At 45.0% G+C, this 17470-nt stretch overlaps 1 protein-coding gene across 1 annotated transcript in view; it reads right to left on the bottom strand.

Moving 5' to 3' along the window:
• The window catches only part of SLC35F3 (solute carrier family 35 member F3), a 293367-nt gene extending 277495 nt beyond the window's left edge, over window positions 1-15872 (bottom strand). The window contains exons 1-2 of the mRNA XM_029245779.1: window positions 15820-15872; window positions 15232-15461 (exon numbers count right to left, since the gene is read on the bottom strand). Of these exons, the coding sequence (XP_029101612.1) occupies window positions 15232-15461; window positions 15820-15872 (283 nt within the window). The remainder of the gene's footprint in view (window positions 1-15231; window positions 15462-15819) is intronic.
• Between the last annotated feature and the right edge of the window lie 1598 nt (window positions 15873-17470).

Raw genomic sequence — 17470 nt, 5'->3', positions numbered from 1 at the left:
CAAATGGATGAGTTTGGGGATAGGTATACATTGATGAAAACGATCTATGCCACAAACACATGCCGCTGAAGAGCATGTTTGGGGGACAGTGATGTGGCCAGAGGTGGGGGATGGGGACCAAGGCAGATGCCCCTGAGGGTCTTGGTCGGTTCGGGCTGCTATCACAGGTGGCACAGACTGAGCGGCAGAAATTCATTTCCCACAGTTCTGGAGGCTGGAAGTCTGACATGAGGGTGCCAGCACAGTTGGGTTCTGGTGAAAGCTCTCTTCCGGGCTGTAGATGGCCATCTTCTCATTGTGTCCTCACATGGTAGAAAGAGAGTGACCTAGCTCTCTGCACTCTTCTTAGAAGGGCACTAACCCTATTCATGAAGGCACCACCTCATGACCTAATCACCTCCCAAAGGCCCACCTCCTTATTCCATCACACTGGGGGTTAGGCTTTCAACATGCACATTTTCCGGGGACAAAAACACTCAGGCCATAATACTTGGGTTCAGTCCTACCTGGAAGACCTCACAAGCACTGAATGCTGGAGGGAACCAGTGACAGCGCTGCCTGGGAAGTGTAGAACCTCCACCTTCCCTGAGACAACATGTCAGAGTGCACACAATTCTCCCTGCTTTTTGGATAAATTCTGATATAATAATGTTACAAGTCCCTGGGCCCAATGCACAGCAAGGCTAAAAAAACCGAAACGTCAGAGTTTGGAGCAGAGAAAGGTCTGTTGCAGGGCCAAGCAAGGAGAACGGGTGGCTCACGCCCCAAAAGCCCCAAACTCCCCAAAGGGTTTCAGCAAAGCATTTTTAAAGGCCAGGTGAAGGAATGGGGGGTTGCAGGGTATGTGATGAGCTTGTGCACAATTCTCTGATTGGCTGATGGTGAGGTAACAGGGCGCTGTCACAGGGGTCTTTAGGTGCCAGTAGGTGTGGGGGCTCCTGATCATTGAGTAGTGAATTTCTTCCATTTGGTAGTGGTTTTAGCATCTGTAAAACTACTCAGGAAATGTGCATGAGGTAGTATTATTTGGGTGCTTCAGAGAGGAGCTACAGCAGAGGATATGGGGGAAGGGTCTGTCCTGGGGAGGCCCCGTAAGGTAGGGTCTTGGTTACAATAACTCTAACCCTTTAAGGCCTGGGCTATGCTATGCCATTGGCTGAAACAACGACATTTTTATTTCAAAAATGTTCACATTTACCGAAAGGCTGGGAAAATAGTCCAATGAACACACATATATCTATTATTCAGATTCACCAAAAATTACAATTTCACCACATTCTGTTCATCTGTCATTCAATCTAACTATCGATCTATAATTGATTTTGTTGAACTACTTTAAGTACATGACAAACATAACAACACTCTATCCCCAAATACTTCAGTATCTCCTAGGAATAAGGACATTCTCCTATGTGACCACGCTAATATTATTAAGCCCAAGAAAAATAACAATATTCCATAAAATAACTTAATAAACTGTAGGCATTCAAATTTCCTCCAATTGCCTCCAAAATGTCTTTCATACCTATGGGTGATATTGTGATTTATAGTAAAAAATATGTATTTGGTTTTCATCCCCATTTCTGGCACTGAGCTCCTAAACCCCTTGGAATTTCCTAAGTGATAAAAACAGGAAACATGTCTTTTGTTATTCATAGCAAGCCTCTTTCAACCACACCTGAGTTTCTGTTAATGAAGTGAGTTTTGCAAAGCCCCTAAGGATGGGGGCTGGTTGCCGGGGGAACCAATTCATTAGAGGGTTCTTACTTTCTGTCCCACCTACCCCCATCTCCAGGAGAGGAGAGGGACTGGAGGGTGAATCAACCACCGCTGGCCAGTGATTTAATCAGTCGCACCTAGGTAATGGGGCTTCCAAAATAACCCAAGAGGAGGGAGTTTGGAAAGTTCCAGACTGATGGACATAGCATGTGGAGGTGCTGGGAGGGTGGTGCACCCAGAGCGGGCATGGAAGCTCTGTGCCCCTTCCCACATCCCTTGCCCTGTGCATCTTTCCACTGGGCGGTTCTTAAGTTACATCCTTTCATGATAAACAGATGATCTAGTAAGTAAATTGTTTTCCTGAGTTCTCTGAGCCACTTTAGCAACTTAAATGAACCCAAGGAGGGGACTGTAGGAATCTCTACTAGTGACTGGCATCTGAAGTGAGGGGCAGTCTTGTGGGACAGAGCCCTTAACCTGTGGGATCTGATGTCATCTCCAGATAGACAGTGTCAGAAATGAGTTAAATTGTAGCACACCCAGCTGGTGTCACAGAATTGTTTGCTATGGGAAAAACTACCACACATTTGGTGACCAGAAATGTCAGAAGTGAGGTACTATTCAGAGAGTAAAATGTAAAGGAAAATAGTGTGTTTTCTCCTTAGTTTCCCCCAAAGCAACACAGACACCTCTACACAGAAAATGAGGCAGTCTCAGTACGCTACTGAGGCCTTGGGACCAGAGATGGAAGCCACTAGAAGATAACTATTATCTTGTCACCTCCTGGCCTTTCATCAAGGGCAAGGTGGCCAAGGCACCCTGGCTGACTAAGCCACCTCCCTCCCCTACAGAAGCCACAGCAACAGAAAACAGTAGAGAAATCCAGGTCCCTAGGTACTGATTCGAGGGACTTTTGGTCACTTGCTGACCATTAGGAAGCATCAGTTCCAAAGACGCACAGCCTCCTCTCCACGCTCAGACTTCCATGTGCGCAGTTCAAAGAGAAGGTGGGGGCCTAGGAAGGAGGCGAGCAAGACAGGAAAGGAGGAGGGAGCTAGACACTGTCCTCGAACAACTCAACCTCATCCTATATTTTAGCGCAAACCCATCCCTGAGTCTTAGACTCATCCACACATGGGGAAGTGGTTCCAGGATCACCTAGCACCAGCCAGAATGGCCATCATCAAAAAGTCTACAGATAATAAGTGCTGGAGAGGGTGTGGAGAAAAAGGAACCCTCATACACCGTTGATGGAAATGTAAGTTGGTGTAGCCGCTATGGAGAACAGCATGGAGGTTCCTTAAAAAACTGAAAACAGAGCTACCATATGATCCAGCAATCCCACTCCTGGGCATATATCTGGAGAAAGCCATAATTCGAAAAGATACATGCACCCCAACATTCACTGCAGACCATTCACAATAGCCAGGACATGGAAGCAACCTAAATTTAGTTCATCGACAGATGAATGGATAAAGGAGAGGTGGTATATTTATACAATGGAATACTACTCAGCCATAAAAGGGAATGAAATCGTGCCATTTGCAGCAACGTGGATGGACCTAGAGATGATCACACTGAGTGAAGTAAGCCAGACAGAGAAAGACAAATATCGTATGATGTCACTTACATGTGGAATCTAAAAAAAAAAAATGATGCAGATGAACCTGTATACAGAATAGAGACAGACCCACAGACACAGAGGACAAACTTACGACTGGATCAGGGGACAGATCAGGAATTTGGAATTGACATAAACACACTACTATGTATAAAACAGATAGCTGACAAGGACCTACTGTAGAGCACAGGGAACTCTACTCAATGTTTTGTAATAGCCTATAAGGGAAAAGAATCTGAAAAAAATATATATATATATTATATATATGATTGAGTCACTTTGCTGGACACCTGAAACTATCACAACGCTGTAAATCAACTATATTTCAATAAAATACATATATCTATATTCAAAGTAACAGGCACGTAAATCAGGACGTTTTGATTTTTATTAACAGAGAAAAGTAGAGATGCCTCTTAGAAATACCACTCCCTTCACATCTAGAAGAACTGGACAGTGTTATGATTCTTAAGCTGAACAACCAAGAGAATAGCTTTAAAGGAGTATTTCTACGGACATGGGGACAGCATAAGCAGAACAGGCAGCAACACGGGATAGAACACGTAGAGCTGGAAGTAAATCCCCACTCCCTTGAAATCCAGTCTACTGCTATTTCTGTAAGGACCCTAGTGAGAGGAAGAAAAACGTCTCAGGTCTCAGGCTAGCTTTGTTCAGAGCTGGAAAGAAATGGAATGCCTACGGCAGAAAACATTAGGGGAAAAAGAAACGTGTGGGCTTAGTAGCTTAATCTCATCAACTCAGTCAAAAATCTTTGTTGTTGCATGATTACACGAAAAAGAAAAAATGTTTCATGCCTGGGCTAAAAGAAAAGAACAAATTAGAACTCTCACTACAACAGCAGAACTCAAGTTTCCAAAGGAAGAGAAAAACAACTTCACTGAGGCTCAGACCCTATCCTGACGCTAACCAGCTGTTCATGCTGCCCGTAATAAAATATTATGCAATAATATGTATATAATAGAGTTTAGTGTAAGGCTGGTCAATGTGCCCGCAAAATACCCCAAGATGTTTAGTTGGGGAAGCACCAAAAAGAAACATGTAATCCACCTGTGAGTTGGCCCCCAAACAAGGAAAGTATGGGACTTCATGGAGGAGGAGATGTCTGTCTTGTCTCCCTGCTCTGTAATTTTCTAGGAAATACGCCATATATGTAGTGTATGTTTATCTTAGCAGTGAAAATATTTACTGCCTATTAGAAGCAGTGAACTATTTGATGTCTGAATGAACGAGTGAGGGATGGATGGATGCATGAATGGCTCAACGAATATGCACTCACAGGTTCCATTGTTTGATCTGTTTCCAAACCACTGGCCAATGAACCCTTCCATGAGTAGTGTTTGAAACTTCATGCAGTGTTTTCTGAAGCCCCTGCCTGGCCTACAGGCCTCTCAAGAGGGAGAATTGTGGCAGTGGGGTCTGGTCTGAAGGTGTTCCTCTCTCCACCTTCCAGCCACCACACTGAAACTCTTCCATGTATTCTGAGAGAAACACAAGACACATGCAGGTTACAGACAGAACAAACACGATGACACATGCACCACTACTAGTTTTCCTAGTGGTTTTAGAATAAATTCAAATTACATAAATTTCATTGACATGGAAAACACACCGACAGCGTAAAATCAGATACACCTACCAAAAATGTTCATGTTAAAGATTTAATAAAACCAAATGCCGACTTCAAAGGAAAGAGTCTGGATAAACCCTTGAAATCTGCTGCTCTGGGTTATGGCATTTAAATGGTCTTCAAACGATTTCATTCTTTCTCTTAAAAAAATGGTATAGAGGTGGGAAGTTCAACTCCTTCCTCGGTATCGAATGCCAGCATAACGCACTTGTCGATAAAGAGTGTTTCTTAAACTCTCACACGTGCGTGGCATGAGACGAACACTGCACAAACAAAACCGAACTGTTTCATACCTACGATCATAATTATATATATATTTTTAAGGACAGGACATCTTCATATACATTCACTGAAAATGAGCAAACAATTTCTAAAAAGAAAATGAAGGAAGGAAAGATGGTATTCATTAAGTAGCATCTTTCTTCTGGCCCTTCTGAATAAAACTCTGAGGATATATGCAAGTTTTTACAACACTACATGGGTACAAACTCGATGACGAAAAAGGATAAAAATAACTCTCCTAAGAAATTCTTATCTAGTCAAGTACTATGGATGAAGTGCAGCAGACTGACAAGCAGCAAACGTGAACGTCACAGAAAACACGTATCACAACTGGAAAACGGTTCTGAGAAGTTACACTGAATATCTGTCTGTCGCAGGGCTCCGTAACAGCCTTGAGCCTTCAGGGCTGCAAATCACCTGAGAGAAGCAATTTATTTCCTACCATCTTGAAGGCTGTCATAAACTAAGGCTACCTCCAGCTGCATAAGAGAAAAATGTGCCCACGTCCCAGGCAATTGTTCAAGGGCTTGTCACCATCATTAAGCAAAAGAACTGACCAAATTCCTAATTGTCCCAGTCCCTTTCTAGGCTTTGCAATAAGATAAGAAAACAAAACTGGTCTATTACTCTACTGATCAATGCACATTCACCAAAGAATTGAACCAAAAGACATCATGTATTTTAAAAAAATCTACTTCAATCCCCTGACACAGGGTAAGGAAATACTCAATGCACCTGGGGTTGCTGGGTGTCTACCTCTTTTTGCAGCTCTCCAGTGATGGAGGCTCCAGGACCTTCTTTACCTCAGTAGTCAGGAAGTGATTTCTCATTTCCAATGAAAAATTCTTTGGTTATGTACATCTTTGTTCTGTCCTACGTGGGCCTGAGCAGAAGTGGCTCAGAAATCTTCTTCAGCTAGGAGTCCGCAGTTGCACGGGACAAAACTTAGCTTCCGCTCACTTCGCAGGAAAGGGCTGTTGCGTTGCAACAGTGGTGTCTCCTGGAGCTCGGAGGAGGCACTACAGCAAGATCTTGACGTTGGAGGGAAATGGTACCCAGCGTGGAGTGCAGGAAAACGTCAAGGCTCTCTCTGGGTTGCTTACACACCTGCTTTATTCTTCCCTCTACGTGGACCAGCTTTCTCTGCCTCTCCCTCCACACGAAAGCCAGGCTAGCTCCCTCATAGCTTCTCCTCCACTTAAAAGACCACACCAACTAGACCACAATCTCCTGGTTTTAATCTCAAATTCCAGGAGGGAGATATTGATCAAGTGACTGTGGGTCAAGGGTCCACCCCAATCTAATCTATGGTGTCCAGGAGGAAGGTGATGCTAAGAGCACACCCTGAAGACACGGTGCAGGGCAGTTACGGGGGTTACGGTGAGCTGGGAAGGTGTCCACTCCAATTGTTCTCATAAAGACATGCTGTTTGCCTGATTCACCTCTCTCTCCTCCAATATTTAAACCCTGCCTATAGAACACGTTTTTAAATCCCACTGATCCATTTTCTCTTCTTCCCTGTTCATTTCTTCCAAATTGCTTTTTTTTTTTTTTTTTTTTTTTTTTTGCGGTAAGCGGGCCTCTCACTGTTGTGGCCTCTCCCATTGTGGAGCACAGGCTCCAGACACGCAGGCTCAGCGGCCATGGCTCACGGGCCCAGCCGCTCCGTGGTATGTGGGATCTTCCCGGACCGGGGCATGAACCCGTGTCCCCTGCATCGGCAGGCGGACTCTCAACCACCACGCCACCAGGGAAGCCCCCAAATTGCTTTTAAAGTGAGGTTATCAGAACGAGGCAAAACACTCTGACGTGAGACTGACGAATGTAAGCTCTAGCAGTGAGACTGCTTGTCAGTGTTTTTAGGTGACCAGGCAGGGGGTGTCCCACTTCTTGACTGAGAAAGGCAATCAGAAGTGTTCTATGCAGGGTAATTCTGGAAGACCCCCACAGAAATGGAGATGCTTAGGAACTGTTTCTGTGTGCGTGTAAATGGCCTTCCGTTAGTCCATTTAACAAATGTTTATCGATCTAGGTGCCAGGGACACTCTGTGATCTGGGGATAGAATCATCACAGTTCTATGTTCCAAGAACCACACTGAGGGGCTGGCGACATGGGAAAGAGCCCTGCCCTCGCAGAGCTTTCCACCTGTAGGTTTCAGCCACACGATTAAACTAGCCGTGACAATATGTATGGGAAGTGACAGCACCATGGGAGCCCAAGCAAGGACACCTCACCGGATCCAACGCGGTCAGGGAGGCTCCCTGGGAGAAGTGACGCTCAGACTGGGCCTTGGATGAGTAAGGTGGCATTTGTGCATTAATGGCCCTCCTGATGACACACGTCAAATGACCAGAGCACAATGTCAGTTTCCATTCAGAGTCCAACTTCATCTTGTACATTTCTGTGACGCTATGTTCCAGTCAAGCTGGATGACCTTCCAGTAACAGCTCGTGGACACTGCTGTGCGTGTACTGGTGCCTTTGCCTGAAATGCAAACCTCCCCTCCACCCACTTCCTGTGGTTTATTACTCCTCCAGCTTCTGACCTGAAACTCACCACTCCAGAGCCATATTATTTCACTTTCCTCTCCTTCCAGTCTGTAAGATTTGAAGGCAAGAACCCGTTTCCCAATACAAATAATTTGTACACTGTCTTGTAGTAATTCATGCACAGTATCAAATGGTATTTTAGACTTTTCTCATTTTTGCATAGAATTAGAAAATATGTCAGACTGAAGTTTATTATTAATTTCTTCTGTGTTTTCCTGCAGATTCAGAAGATTCAATCCTATTAAAAAGTAGGCTAAGAAATTTTTAAGAATCTTCTTGTCTTTCTATTCTTGCTTTTCTTTTTTAGAATGTCTTATAAATACTGAAATTTATGAATAACAGATTACTCCACATTTCCTAGTTAATAAAGAAAAAAAAAGAAGTCTTGTCTCCCATCACTTATCTCTATATTCTGGCACCTGGTACATGCTCAAAAAGTTTGCAAAGTGAATAAATGAAAATAAAGGCGCATTTATGGATGCCAGGCAAAGGGCTAGATGCTAGATATTCATTATTTCATTTCATCCCCATGACCATCCTGAAAAGCAGTTATATTCGCCCCCATTTTGTAGATGAGAAAACAGAGTCTCACAGAGGTGAGTAACTTGCCAGCAGAGACACTGCTGGGATGTGAAGAGAGCTCCCCGTGTGGATTCTATTCCCTCTGCTTTTCCCGACAACACAGAAAAAACTGCAGTGGTCCCCTCCTTCATGAGGGGCTACGATTCAGTCAGCATCCTTATCAACGCTCAGTGAAACACTTAACAGAGTTCAACGGCTCATACACATGTGGATTCATTTTTTAATGCAACTCACCTGATTTTTTCCAGCTGCTTAAGGAAAGGAGAAACACTCAACACTGGAGTGTTTTATTTCAGACTAGGCACTTTGTAGACACTCAGGATAGACTTGTGAAGAACAGTGAGAAATCTCTTTGCCCAAGCCTCTTCCAAAGCCAGGAAGACTAGGCTTTTCCTGGAGGTGAGAATCTGGACCATTTGCAAAGGGCTTATAACTCCCGGTCAATGATCTGAGTGTACTGGGGAGAAATGTGCTCCCTTCAAAAAGAAGAGTTCTGCATTGTAATCTTCTCAAATCTCAGAAAGCTATTTACTAAATTGTTAGCATGGATTCATATTCATGAATAAAACTGATGCTCTGAGACATTAGAAAATGTTATGCTCTATGCCCTCCCCACCCTACCCCCGCCCCCTCCAACTCTTTTCCTTTTAAATCTTTTCAATCTATAATGCCATTTGCAGCAACATGGATGGACCTAGAGATTACCATACTAAGTGGAGTAAGTCAGACAGAAAGGGACAAATATCATATGATATCACTTACATGTGGAACCTAAAATATGACACAAATGAACTTATCTATGAAAGAGAAACAGATTCACAGACATAGAGAACAGACTTGTGGCTGCCAAGGAGGAGGGGGGGGGGAAGAGGGATGGATTGGGAGTTTGGGATTAGAAGATGCAAACTATTATATATAGGATGGATAAACAACAAGGTCTTACTATATTCAATATCCTATAATAAACTTCAGTATCAGGGAACTATATTCAATATCCTGTAATAAACCATAATGCAAAAGATTATGAAAAAGAATTCCATTCTAGAATAAACTTTTACAATCAAATTATACAGCTCTTCCAAGTGGGTCATTTTTGAATTGCTGACCTGACCTTTACTATCTTGGGAGGATCAAACAGAAGTTTGATTCAATTATACTACGAGCCACTGTTCCAGTTATCACTGGAAACCACGTAAGCAACATCTACTCATGGTCTGGTCTGAAAGGGCACACAGAAGTAGAAAGATTGTCCTTCTCCATAAACCTCCCCCCCTCACCTCACACAAACCCTTCCTAACATTTGAAACCTGAAGGATCCTGAAACATGCGATTTCCTTGTCACTAGGTGAGCTATTCAATGCCCTCCCGTTTTCTCCGCTTGAACTACGAAACCTCCCCCGAAATAAACTGGGTTTTGCTCAGTAATCCGCAGGCTCTTAACCTTGATTCAAGTCGCCAATGGCAGGCCCGGTGGGATAGGCTGGAGATGGGGTGGCCATTTGGGATTAGCCTACTGTCTACTCTAAAAGTGACTTACAAACTAAACCCATCAGCATTTAAAAAAAAAAAAAATCATTTGTATTTGCACATACCAGCACCATGAAGTACTAATAAGCCCATTCAGGAGTCAAGTGTATAGTATAGTCAAGTGTATAGCTCCAAAAGCTATTCCTAGGAAGTTTCTTTACTAGAAAAGTTTGTGAGCTCACTGTTTGAAAACATCCTTTAGGGAAACCTTTTGCTAAGTAACGCATCCCTGCTAACTGTGAACAATGTGTCTGTGGATTTCTGTTTCTCGACAAGGGCACACCTCAGCCATGGGCATCATAAATGTTCTCAAAAACTTTGCTAAATGAATAAATGAAAATAAAGGAGCATATATAGATGTTCTTTCACCCTGCATAAGAACCTGTGTCTGGGATCTCCAAGACCCACTACTTCAAGCATCCCTTCGTCTCCACAGCCATCTCCTCCCCAACTGCGATCTATCCCAGAGGAATAAGAAAGGAAGGGGGAGGCAGAAGAGATTCCAGCCAGTCATTTCTCTTCTGCTGTGGCACAGGTGGGAGGGGAAAGGAAATCACTAGGAAAGCTTTCCAAACTGTTCTGAGTTCTGAAGCACTTTCTCCAGGGTATCAATTTACGGTGAGTGGGTGTGGAATCACGTTCGCTGCACAAGCAACGGGGCTCTTTCAGAAAGCTGTTCATTCTAGCCTGGCCCCTCCTGGAAACCCAATCAGTGGTTCAGGAAGAAGGAAGAGAAGAGAAGGCCCGGAATTCAAAGGCAGGCCTGCTCAGTTAGCACTACTGCTCCACGGAAGACAGGTCACTTGCAGCAGAAATTTGGGGCGAGGCTAAATGAGGGCTTCTCATCACTCCTACGGGACATCTGGCATTGTTTGGAAACACTTTTGGTTGTCACAACTTGGGGGGGGGGGGTGTGAACTAGAGGCCAGGGATGCTGCTAAACACCCTCCCATGCTCAGGATCCCCTCTCCCCATAATAAAGGATTATTCAGTACAAAGTGTCAGTAGTGCTGAAGGTGAGAAACCCTGGGCTAACTCAAAGCTTGCCATGGAGAATTCTGGTCTATTGTGGTTGCCAAGGAGGAAGGGGAGGGGGGGAAGGTTGGATTGGAGTGGGAGTTTGGGATTAGCAGATGCAAACTATTCATAAGATGGATAAACAACAAGGTCCTATTGTATAGCACAGGGAACTCTATTCAATATCCTGTAATAAACCATAATGGAAAAGAATATGAAAAAGGGTATATATATAACTGAATCACTTTACTATACACCAGAAACTAACACAACATTGTAAGCCAACTATACTTCAATTTAAAAAAAAAAAACACAAAAACATCATAAGGGTTTGCTGTAGGCATGCAAGATTATTTAATATTAGAAAATCAGTCAACGTAATTCATTATATTTAAATAAACTAAAGACAATTCAAAAAAAAAGGATTCTGGTGTAGTCTATGGTTCAGAAAGCCAAGGATGACACCATGGAAGAATAAGGAAAGGGCAAAGCAATTCCAACCTAACATAAGTCTGCATAAAGAATTAAGTAATAGGGAATTCCCTGGTGGTCCAGTGGTTAGGACTCCACACTTTCACTGCCGAGGGCCCGGGTTCAATCCCTGGTCGGGAAACTAATATCCTGCAAGCCGTGCAGAGCAGCCAAAAAAGAGAATTAAATAATACAGATCACTATGAAGGTACATTCAAAGGTTCTCTCTTCCAGAGGTAGATGTTTCAGGCCGCATCCACTCACTCATTCAACAAATATTAACTGAGCAACTAGCCAGGACATGGAAGCAATCTAAATGTCTGTCAACAGAGGAATGGATAAAGAATATGTGGTGTACATATATACAATGGAATATCGCTCGGCCATAAAAAGGAACAAAACTTCGCTATTTGCAGAGACGTGGATAGACCTAGAGACTCTCATACAGAGCGCAGTAAGTCAGAAAGAGAAAAACAAATATCATCTATTAATGCATATATGTGGAATTTAGAAAAATGGTACAGATGAACCTATTTGCAAAGAAGAAATAGAGACACAGATGTGGAAAAGAAACATATGGACACCAAGGGGGTAGGGGCAGGTAGGATGGATTGGGAGATCGGGATTGACGTATGTACAATACTATGTATGAAGCAGATGGCTGATGAGGGTCAACTTATAGCACAGCGGGGGTGGGGGGGGGAAAAGAAGGTACAATCTGTTTGCAGGACATATGTTAAAGTTAACTTTAAAAATGAATTCCAATATACATTAGGTGCAGACAAATACTGTTTGATTCCACTTATACGAGATACCTAGAACGGTCAAATTCATAGACTCGGAAGGTACACTGGTAGATGCCAGGGGCCGGGGGTGGGGGTGGGGAGGGGAAATAGGGAGTTAGTGTTTAATGGGAACAGAGTTTCAGTTCAGGAAGGTGAAAAATTTGGGAGATGAATGATGGTGAGAGTTCCACAACAATGTGAATGTACTTAGTGCCACTGAACCAACAGTTAAATATGGTTAAAGTAATAGTTTTATGTTATGTGATTTTTACCACAATAAAAAAAAATTTTTTAATCTATTTTTTAAAAACCCCAATATTAATTGAGCAACTACTGTGGATCATGTGCCTCCTGAGCTCTGGGTACACTTGCAGCTGGGAAGCCAAGGAATCTGCAGGAAAACTGCCCAGGGGTTTGGTTCAAAAACAGGCAATGTGGAATCGGAGGACTGTGGCTACTGAGAAGAGGAATTCAACCCTCCCACCTGCTTGTTTGTACCAACAGCTTAATTCTCAGTTGAATGTTACATACAAACCGACCCTCTCAGACCCAGGGGTCTTTAGGATTTTTTAAAACAATTCCTCACAAGAAGTCACTTGTCGAGAGTAAAATCTGTTCAACTGATTGGGCTGAGAAACCCAAACAAAGATCATTTCTGCACTGTTTGCAATTATCTCATTTATCTTCACCACCCCAAACAAAGTCTAAAAATTAAGAGGATAACGGTGAGTACTTGGTCATTCAAATAATTTCTGCTGCTACAAAGGCAGCTAACTTACACTCTCAACTAATCCAGACACTCTCACTGTCTACTCCCCCAGTGGGGACACAGAGAAGCCACTTTGAAAGATGACTCAAAGGTGACACAACGATGTCAAGGATGAAGCTTGGAACATCCCATAACTTACTCTGGAGACCCTGAGAAGAACATTTATTTCATAGTCATCATCTCTCCCAGTTAGCTGACTGTGATTATTAACTGACAAGCAAAATAACTCACTGATACCAACAGACAGATAAGCCTCTTTATTATTTTTTTCTACTTGGGCAGAAATAGCAAACAGCCAAAGTACTACCTTAAAACATCTTTGGCTATATTAATAAAACATAAGCTCCTCTAAATTTAAATTTAAAGTCCAATTCATTCATCAAAATGTCAGGTGTCACCTAAAGCATCTTAGTAAAAAGGAAATCTCTCTGAATAAAGAAGAATCTTCACAGGAATAGAGGGGGGAGTGAGATGATTTTCTTTTGATTACAATGACCACTGTACCCTTGTCTACTGCTCTTTATTCCTTCAATGAAGCCTCAGAGAGAGGGTATTTAAGAATACCACTGGTGGTACAAGGGACTCATTTTCCAGGCCTTCCCCCTGCCTTAATTATAAAGTGTGTTTGTACCAAACACAGTCAATCACTGCTGAAAGCTCCCCGCCAACCCTGCAGAGTCACAAGCCCTGGTGAAAATTTCTATAAAGCTCATGGGGCCAGTTGCAAATATTTAGAATTACAATGATAAACCTTATGATTCCAGGGGCTAAACAGACGACTCTATGAAGGCTGTAATTTGTACAACTGTCTTTAGACAATTCTAATTTCTTACTAAGAAAGCTAAGAAGAGAAATAAGAAACAGACCGTTTCTAAACGAAATTTAGAAAGTGTAAATAGAAACTGAGTGTCCTACCCCTATCTATAAGAGAAATGGTTTCCAATGGGTTTTCATTCTTTTATCCTATACCTGACGTTTCTCAGCTGAAAAGAAAACATGGTCCCTTGTCTCCCTTCCGGGATCCAAAGCCAATTTATCAGCTACAATTTTAGCAGCAGAAGCAGATTAGAGGAGAGGCAGATAACCTTTCAAAGGTTGATACAGAGTTAAAGGCAATCACCACCGTCCTTTAAAAACAAGTAAGGGCATGAAACAAAACACTAAAATCTAATGTTTCTTCCTGCAAATAAAAGTAACCAGCTAACTGCTAGCATACCACTGACCTTCGGCTTGGAATCCAGGGTTTTATGAAAAAACTAAAGGGAGACGTATTTTTAGAACTCAATATGACTAATTTACAAAAGCCTGATATTTTGCTCCTAAGGACCAATAAAATATGTTCCAATTTCAAGCCATGAAGAGTAAAACCATATCTCAAAATCATTAAGCTGTTAGTCTTGATTACATATGGAACGAAGCAATACTCAATTCTTTGACTGAGGTGATAAACGGCTCTCTTTCTGCTTGTCAAACGACAGTGGTGAGGCCACCGAATTGTGGCTTACAGTTATAGGTTCTGGAATTTGTTATAGCCAACTTCTCCCTTCCAAAATGAGAGAAAGAAATGTCCACCACATTAGTCTTGGTCACACAGGTAATATCTGTATAACTGATCACAGCATTGCCAGAGCCATCCGCTGGGGCCCACTGGCAAAGAAAAGTCTCAGCTGTTCCACCTGGCACCGACCGTTTATCTCTCAGGGACCAAATGCCAATAGCTAGAATGATCCATATAGAACCTCCACACTGAGGACAGCTAAAGACCTGGGGCAAAGGGAGTGAATGACATCTAAAATGAAGGCCCCGAGAATCGTCCTCCATCATCGGGGCCTAGGGGACCCAGGGAAGAGTTAAAATCCAGGCGTGCTAAGTCTGTCGTCTCTAACCAAGCCAGCTGAGCCCCGACCCGGGGCGACTGACACGTTCGTGTCCACAGAGAAGCCACACAGTGCAGGATACACCGAGTTCCCAATCTGTCTCCTTATTGTGACATCTCAAGCGCAAGGGGATAAAGACAGAGAGGTGTCTGTGGGAAGGAGAGGGGATTTAAGAAAATGGATCAGATATTCCCAAAGGTCCCGGAGAACCGTCTCCGGGCCTCTTCCTAAAACGTGCAAGCCCGGGTCGGTGTCTGCGGTCAGGGCAGCGGCGGGGAGCGGGGCGGCTGGTCGCGGGGCTGCGCGCGCTCCCCGAGGCCGCCGTGCCAGCCGCAGGGGGAGATGCGCCGGCGGACAGGGGAAATGAGGCGAGGGGATCTTACTTTTGTAGCTCGCCGCCCAGGGCTGGTAGCCGTAGTAGCCGGTGATGCGCAGGATCCGCTCCTCGATGGACGTGAGCCCCACGGGCCCGCTGGTGAGGTCCTCCACCGAGCGCGACCATTTCAGATCCTCCTTAATCGCCTCGTCCACCACCAAGTACTTGAGCTGCCGGAGCTGGGGGCTGATGTCGGACAGTCTCCTGGGGCTGACGTCCGGTGACCTCCTCATACCACTGAGGCCGCGGGCAGGTGGGCGGGGAGGGAGAGAAGGGCGGTGAGATCGGAGGGCGAGCAGGGGCGCAGCCTGGTCCCGTTAGGGGCAGGTGCGGCCGCAGGGCCGGCGCTTCCCCGCTCCCACCGCACCCCAGCTCCCTCCGCACCCTGGGCGTCGGGTCCCGTCTCCGGAGCCCGGCGCCGGGAGCTTCGGGGCAGAGCAGGTTGGGACGAGTGGAAAGGGAGAGGATGCCCTAAACTTCCCGAGCAGCTCCACCGCGCGCGCCGCCCCCTCCCGAGCCCCAGACCGCCCAGCGTCCCGGCTGCCGAGAGCCCCCGGCCGCCCGCTCGCGCACCCGCACGCGGGGCGCTACTCACATGGCGATGCTTTTGCCCCCGGGTGCGCCGCCGGGAAACTCTCGGATCCCCATAGGCAATGGCAGAGTGGGACCGGGAGCTCCCAGACTGGAGGCGGAGGGGCTGCGGGCCTTAGCTGCCCGCGGCCGCGGCCCCTGGGAAGGTAGGCGCGAGGCCGGGAGAGGGTCCCCGTGCCGCCCGTGCGCGCCCGCGCGGCGGTCCCCGAGCGCCCCCGCGGTGTGCGGCGGGAAGCCGGCGCGGCTGCTCAGCCCGGCTCCAGCCGGTCCGCGGCGCTCGCTGCAGCCTGCCGGCCGCAGGTCAGTGGGCGCCACGCCCCTCGCCTGCGCCGCCGCCGCCGCCGCCGCCCCGGCACACAGCAGGCGCCGGAGCCGCCGAATCCGGTAGAGCGCCGGCCGCGGTGTGCGCTCTCGAGGCACCTGGGCGGGCGGGACTTGCCCGGCCCCCAAGCGCGGGAACCAGGCGGGGGCGCTGCTGCCCCCTTCCCGCCGCCAGCGTGCGGCACGCGGCACCCGCGCTCCGCCCCGCGACCCTGGGGCTGTGGGCGCGCTCCTCCTCCCCTCTCTTAGGACCTATCAGATCATTCTGTTCCTGGTTCAGTAGTTCAGTTCAGTTTCTCTCTCTCTTTCTCTCTCTCTCTCTCTCTCTCTCTCTCTCTCCCCCTCTCCTCCTCTGTCTCCACATTCTAAAATAATGAGCAAAACCACCTGGAAAGACAGAAACCTGGTTCCAAACCTGGTTCCAAAACCATGCTCAGAATGCCAAATACATAAACGGCATTTCATAGTCAAAGCTGACACGCAAGGTGACTTGATTTATTGCGCTGTGGGCGTACTTCGGTCACACCTGGCCCTCAGAGAGCTTACATTCTCGTTGCTGACCTGGTCACTACATCAGTTCTCTCTTAGATTTACATTTTATTTGGCCTCTAATTTTTTTTTTCTGTCTGCAAGTCATTCTTTCTAGAACACTTAATCGTTTTTCATAATGTTATTTTTCTGTTATACAAAATACATATAGGTTCATTGGGGAGAATTTAGAAAATACAGAAATATATAAAGAAGAAAATACCCATTTTCCAGCCAAAAATGACTACTTTGAATTAAGTAGTCCACAAAGTAGTCCTTCCACTCTTTTTTTTCTCTTTTTTTCAATGTAAAATACCTTTTTCACGAAATCAGGATCAAACTGTACACACTATTTTGGGTATTTGTTTATATTAAAATTATATTGTGTCTAAGCAAACTAGGAATAGAGGGGACTTCCTCATATTAGTAAAAAGACATCTACAAAAACCTACATTCATACTGAATGGAAAGAAACTAGAAAGTTCCTTACTTAGGTCAGAAGCAAGGCAAGGATGTCTCTCTCACCACTCCTTTTCAATATTCTACTGCAAGTCCTAGCTAATGCAATTAGATAAGAAAAGGAAATTTAAAAGTTTATCTACTGGGGAGAAAGAAATAAAACTATCTTTGTTCACAGATGACATGATCGTCTAAGTAGAAAACCTCGAAGAATTGGCCCAACCTTGACCTGGAACAGATATGAATAATAGCAAGGTTGCAGTATACAACGTAAATGTACAAAAGTCAGTCAACTTCCCATACATCAACAATAAGCCACTGTAATTTGAAACTGAAAATGTAATACC

This window comes from Monodon monoceros, unplaced genomic scaffold (assembly GCF_005190385.1).
Source record: "Monodon monoceros isolate NGI ecotype Baffin Bay Population unplaced genomic scaffold, NGI_Narwhal_1 Super_Scaffold_4, whole genome shotgun sequence".
In the NCBI taxonomy this organism is placed as follows: domain Eukaryota; kingdom Metazoa; phylum Chordata; class Mammalia; order Artiodactyla; family Monodontidae; genus Monodon; species Monodon monoceros.
This window is presented reverse-complemented; position numbering and strand designations above follow the sequence as displayed.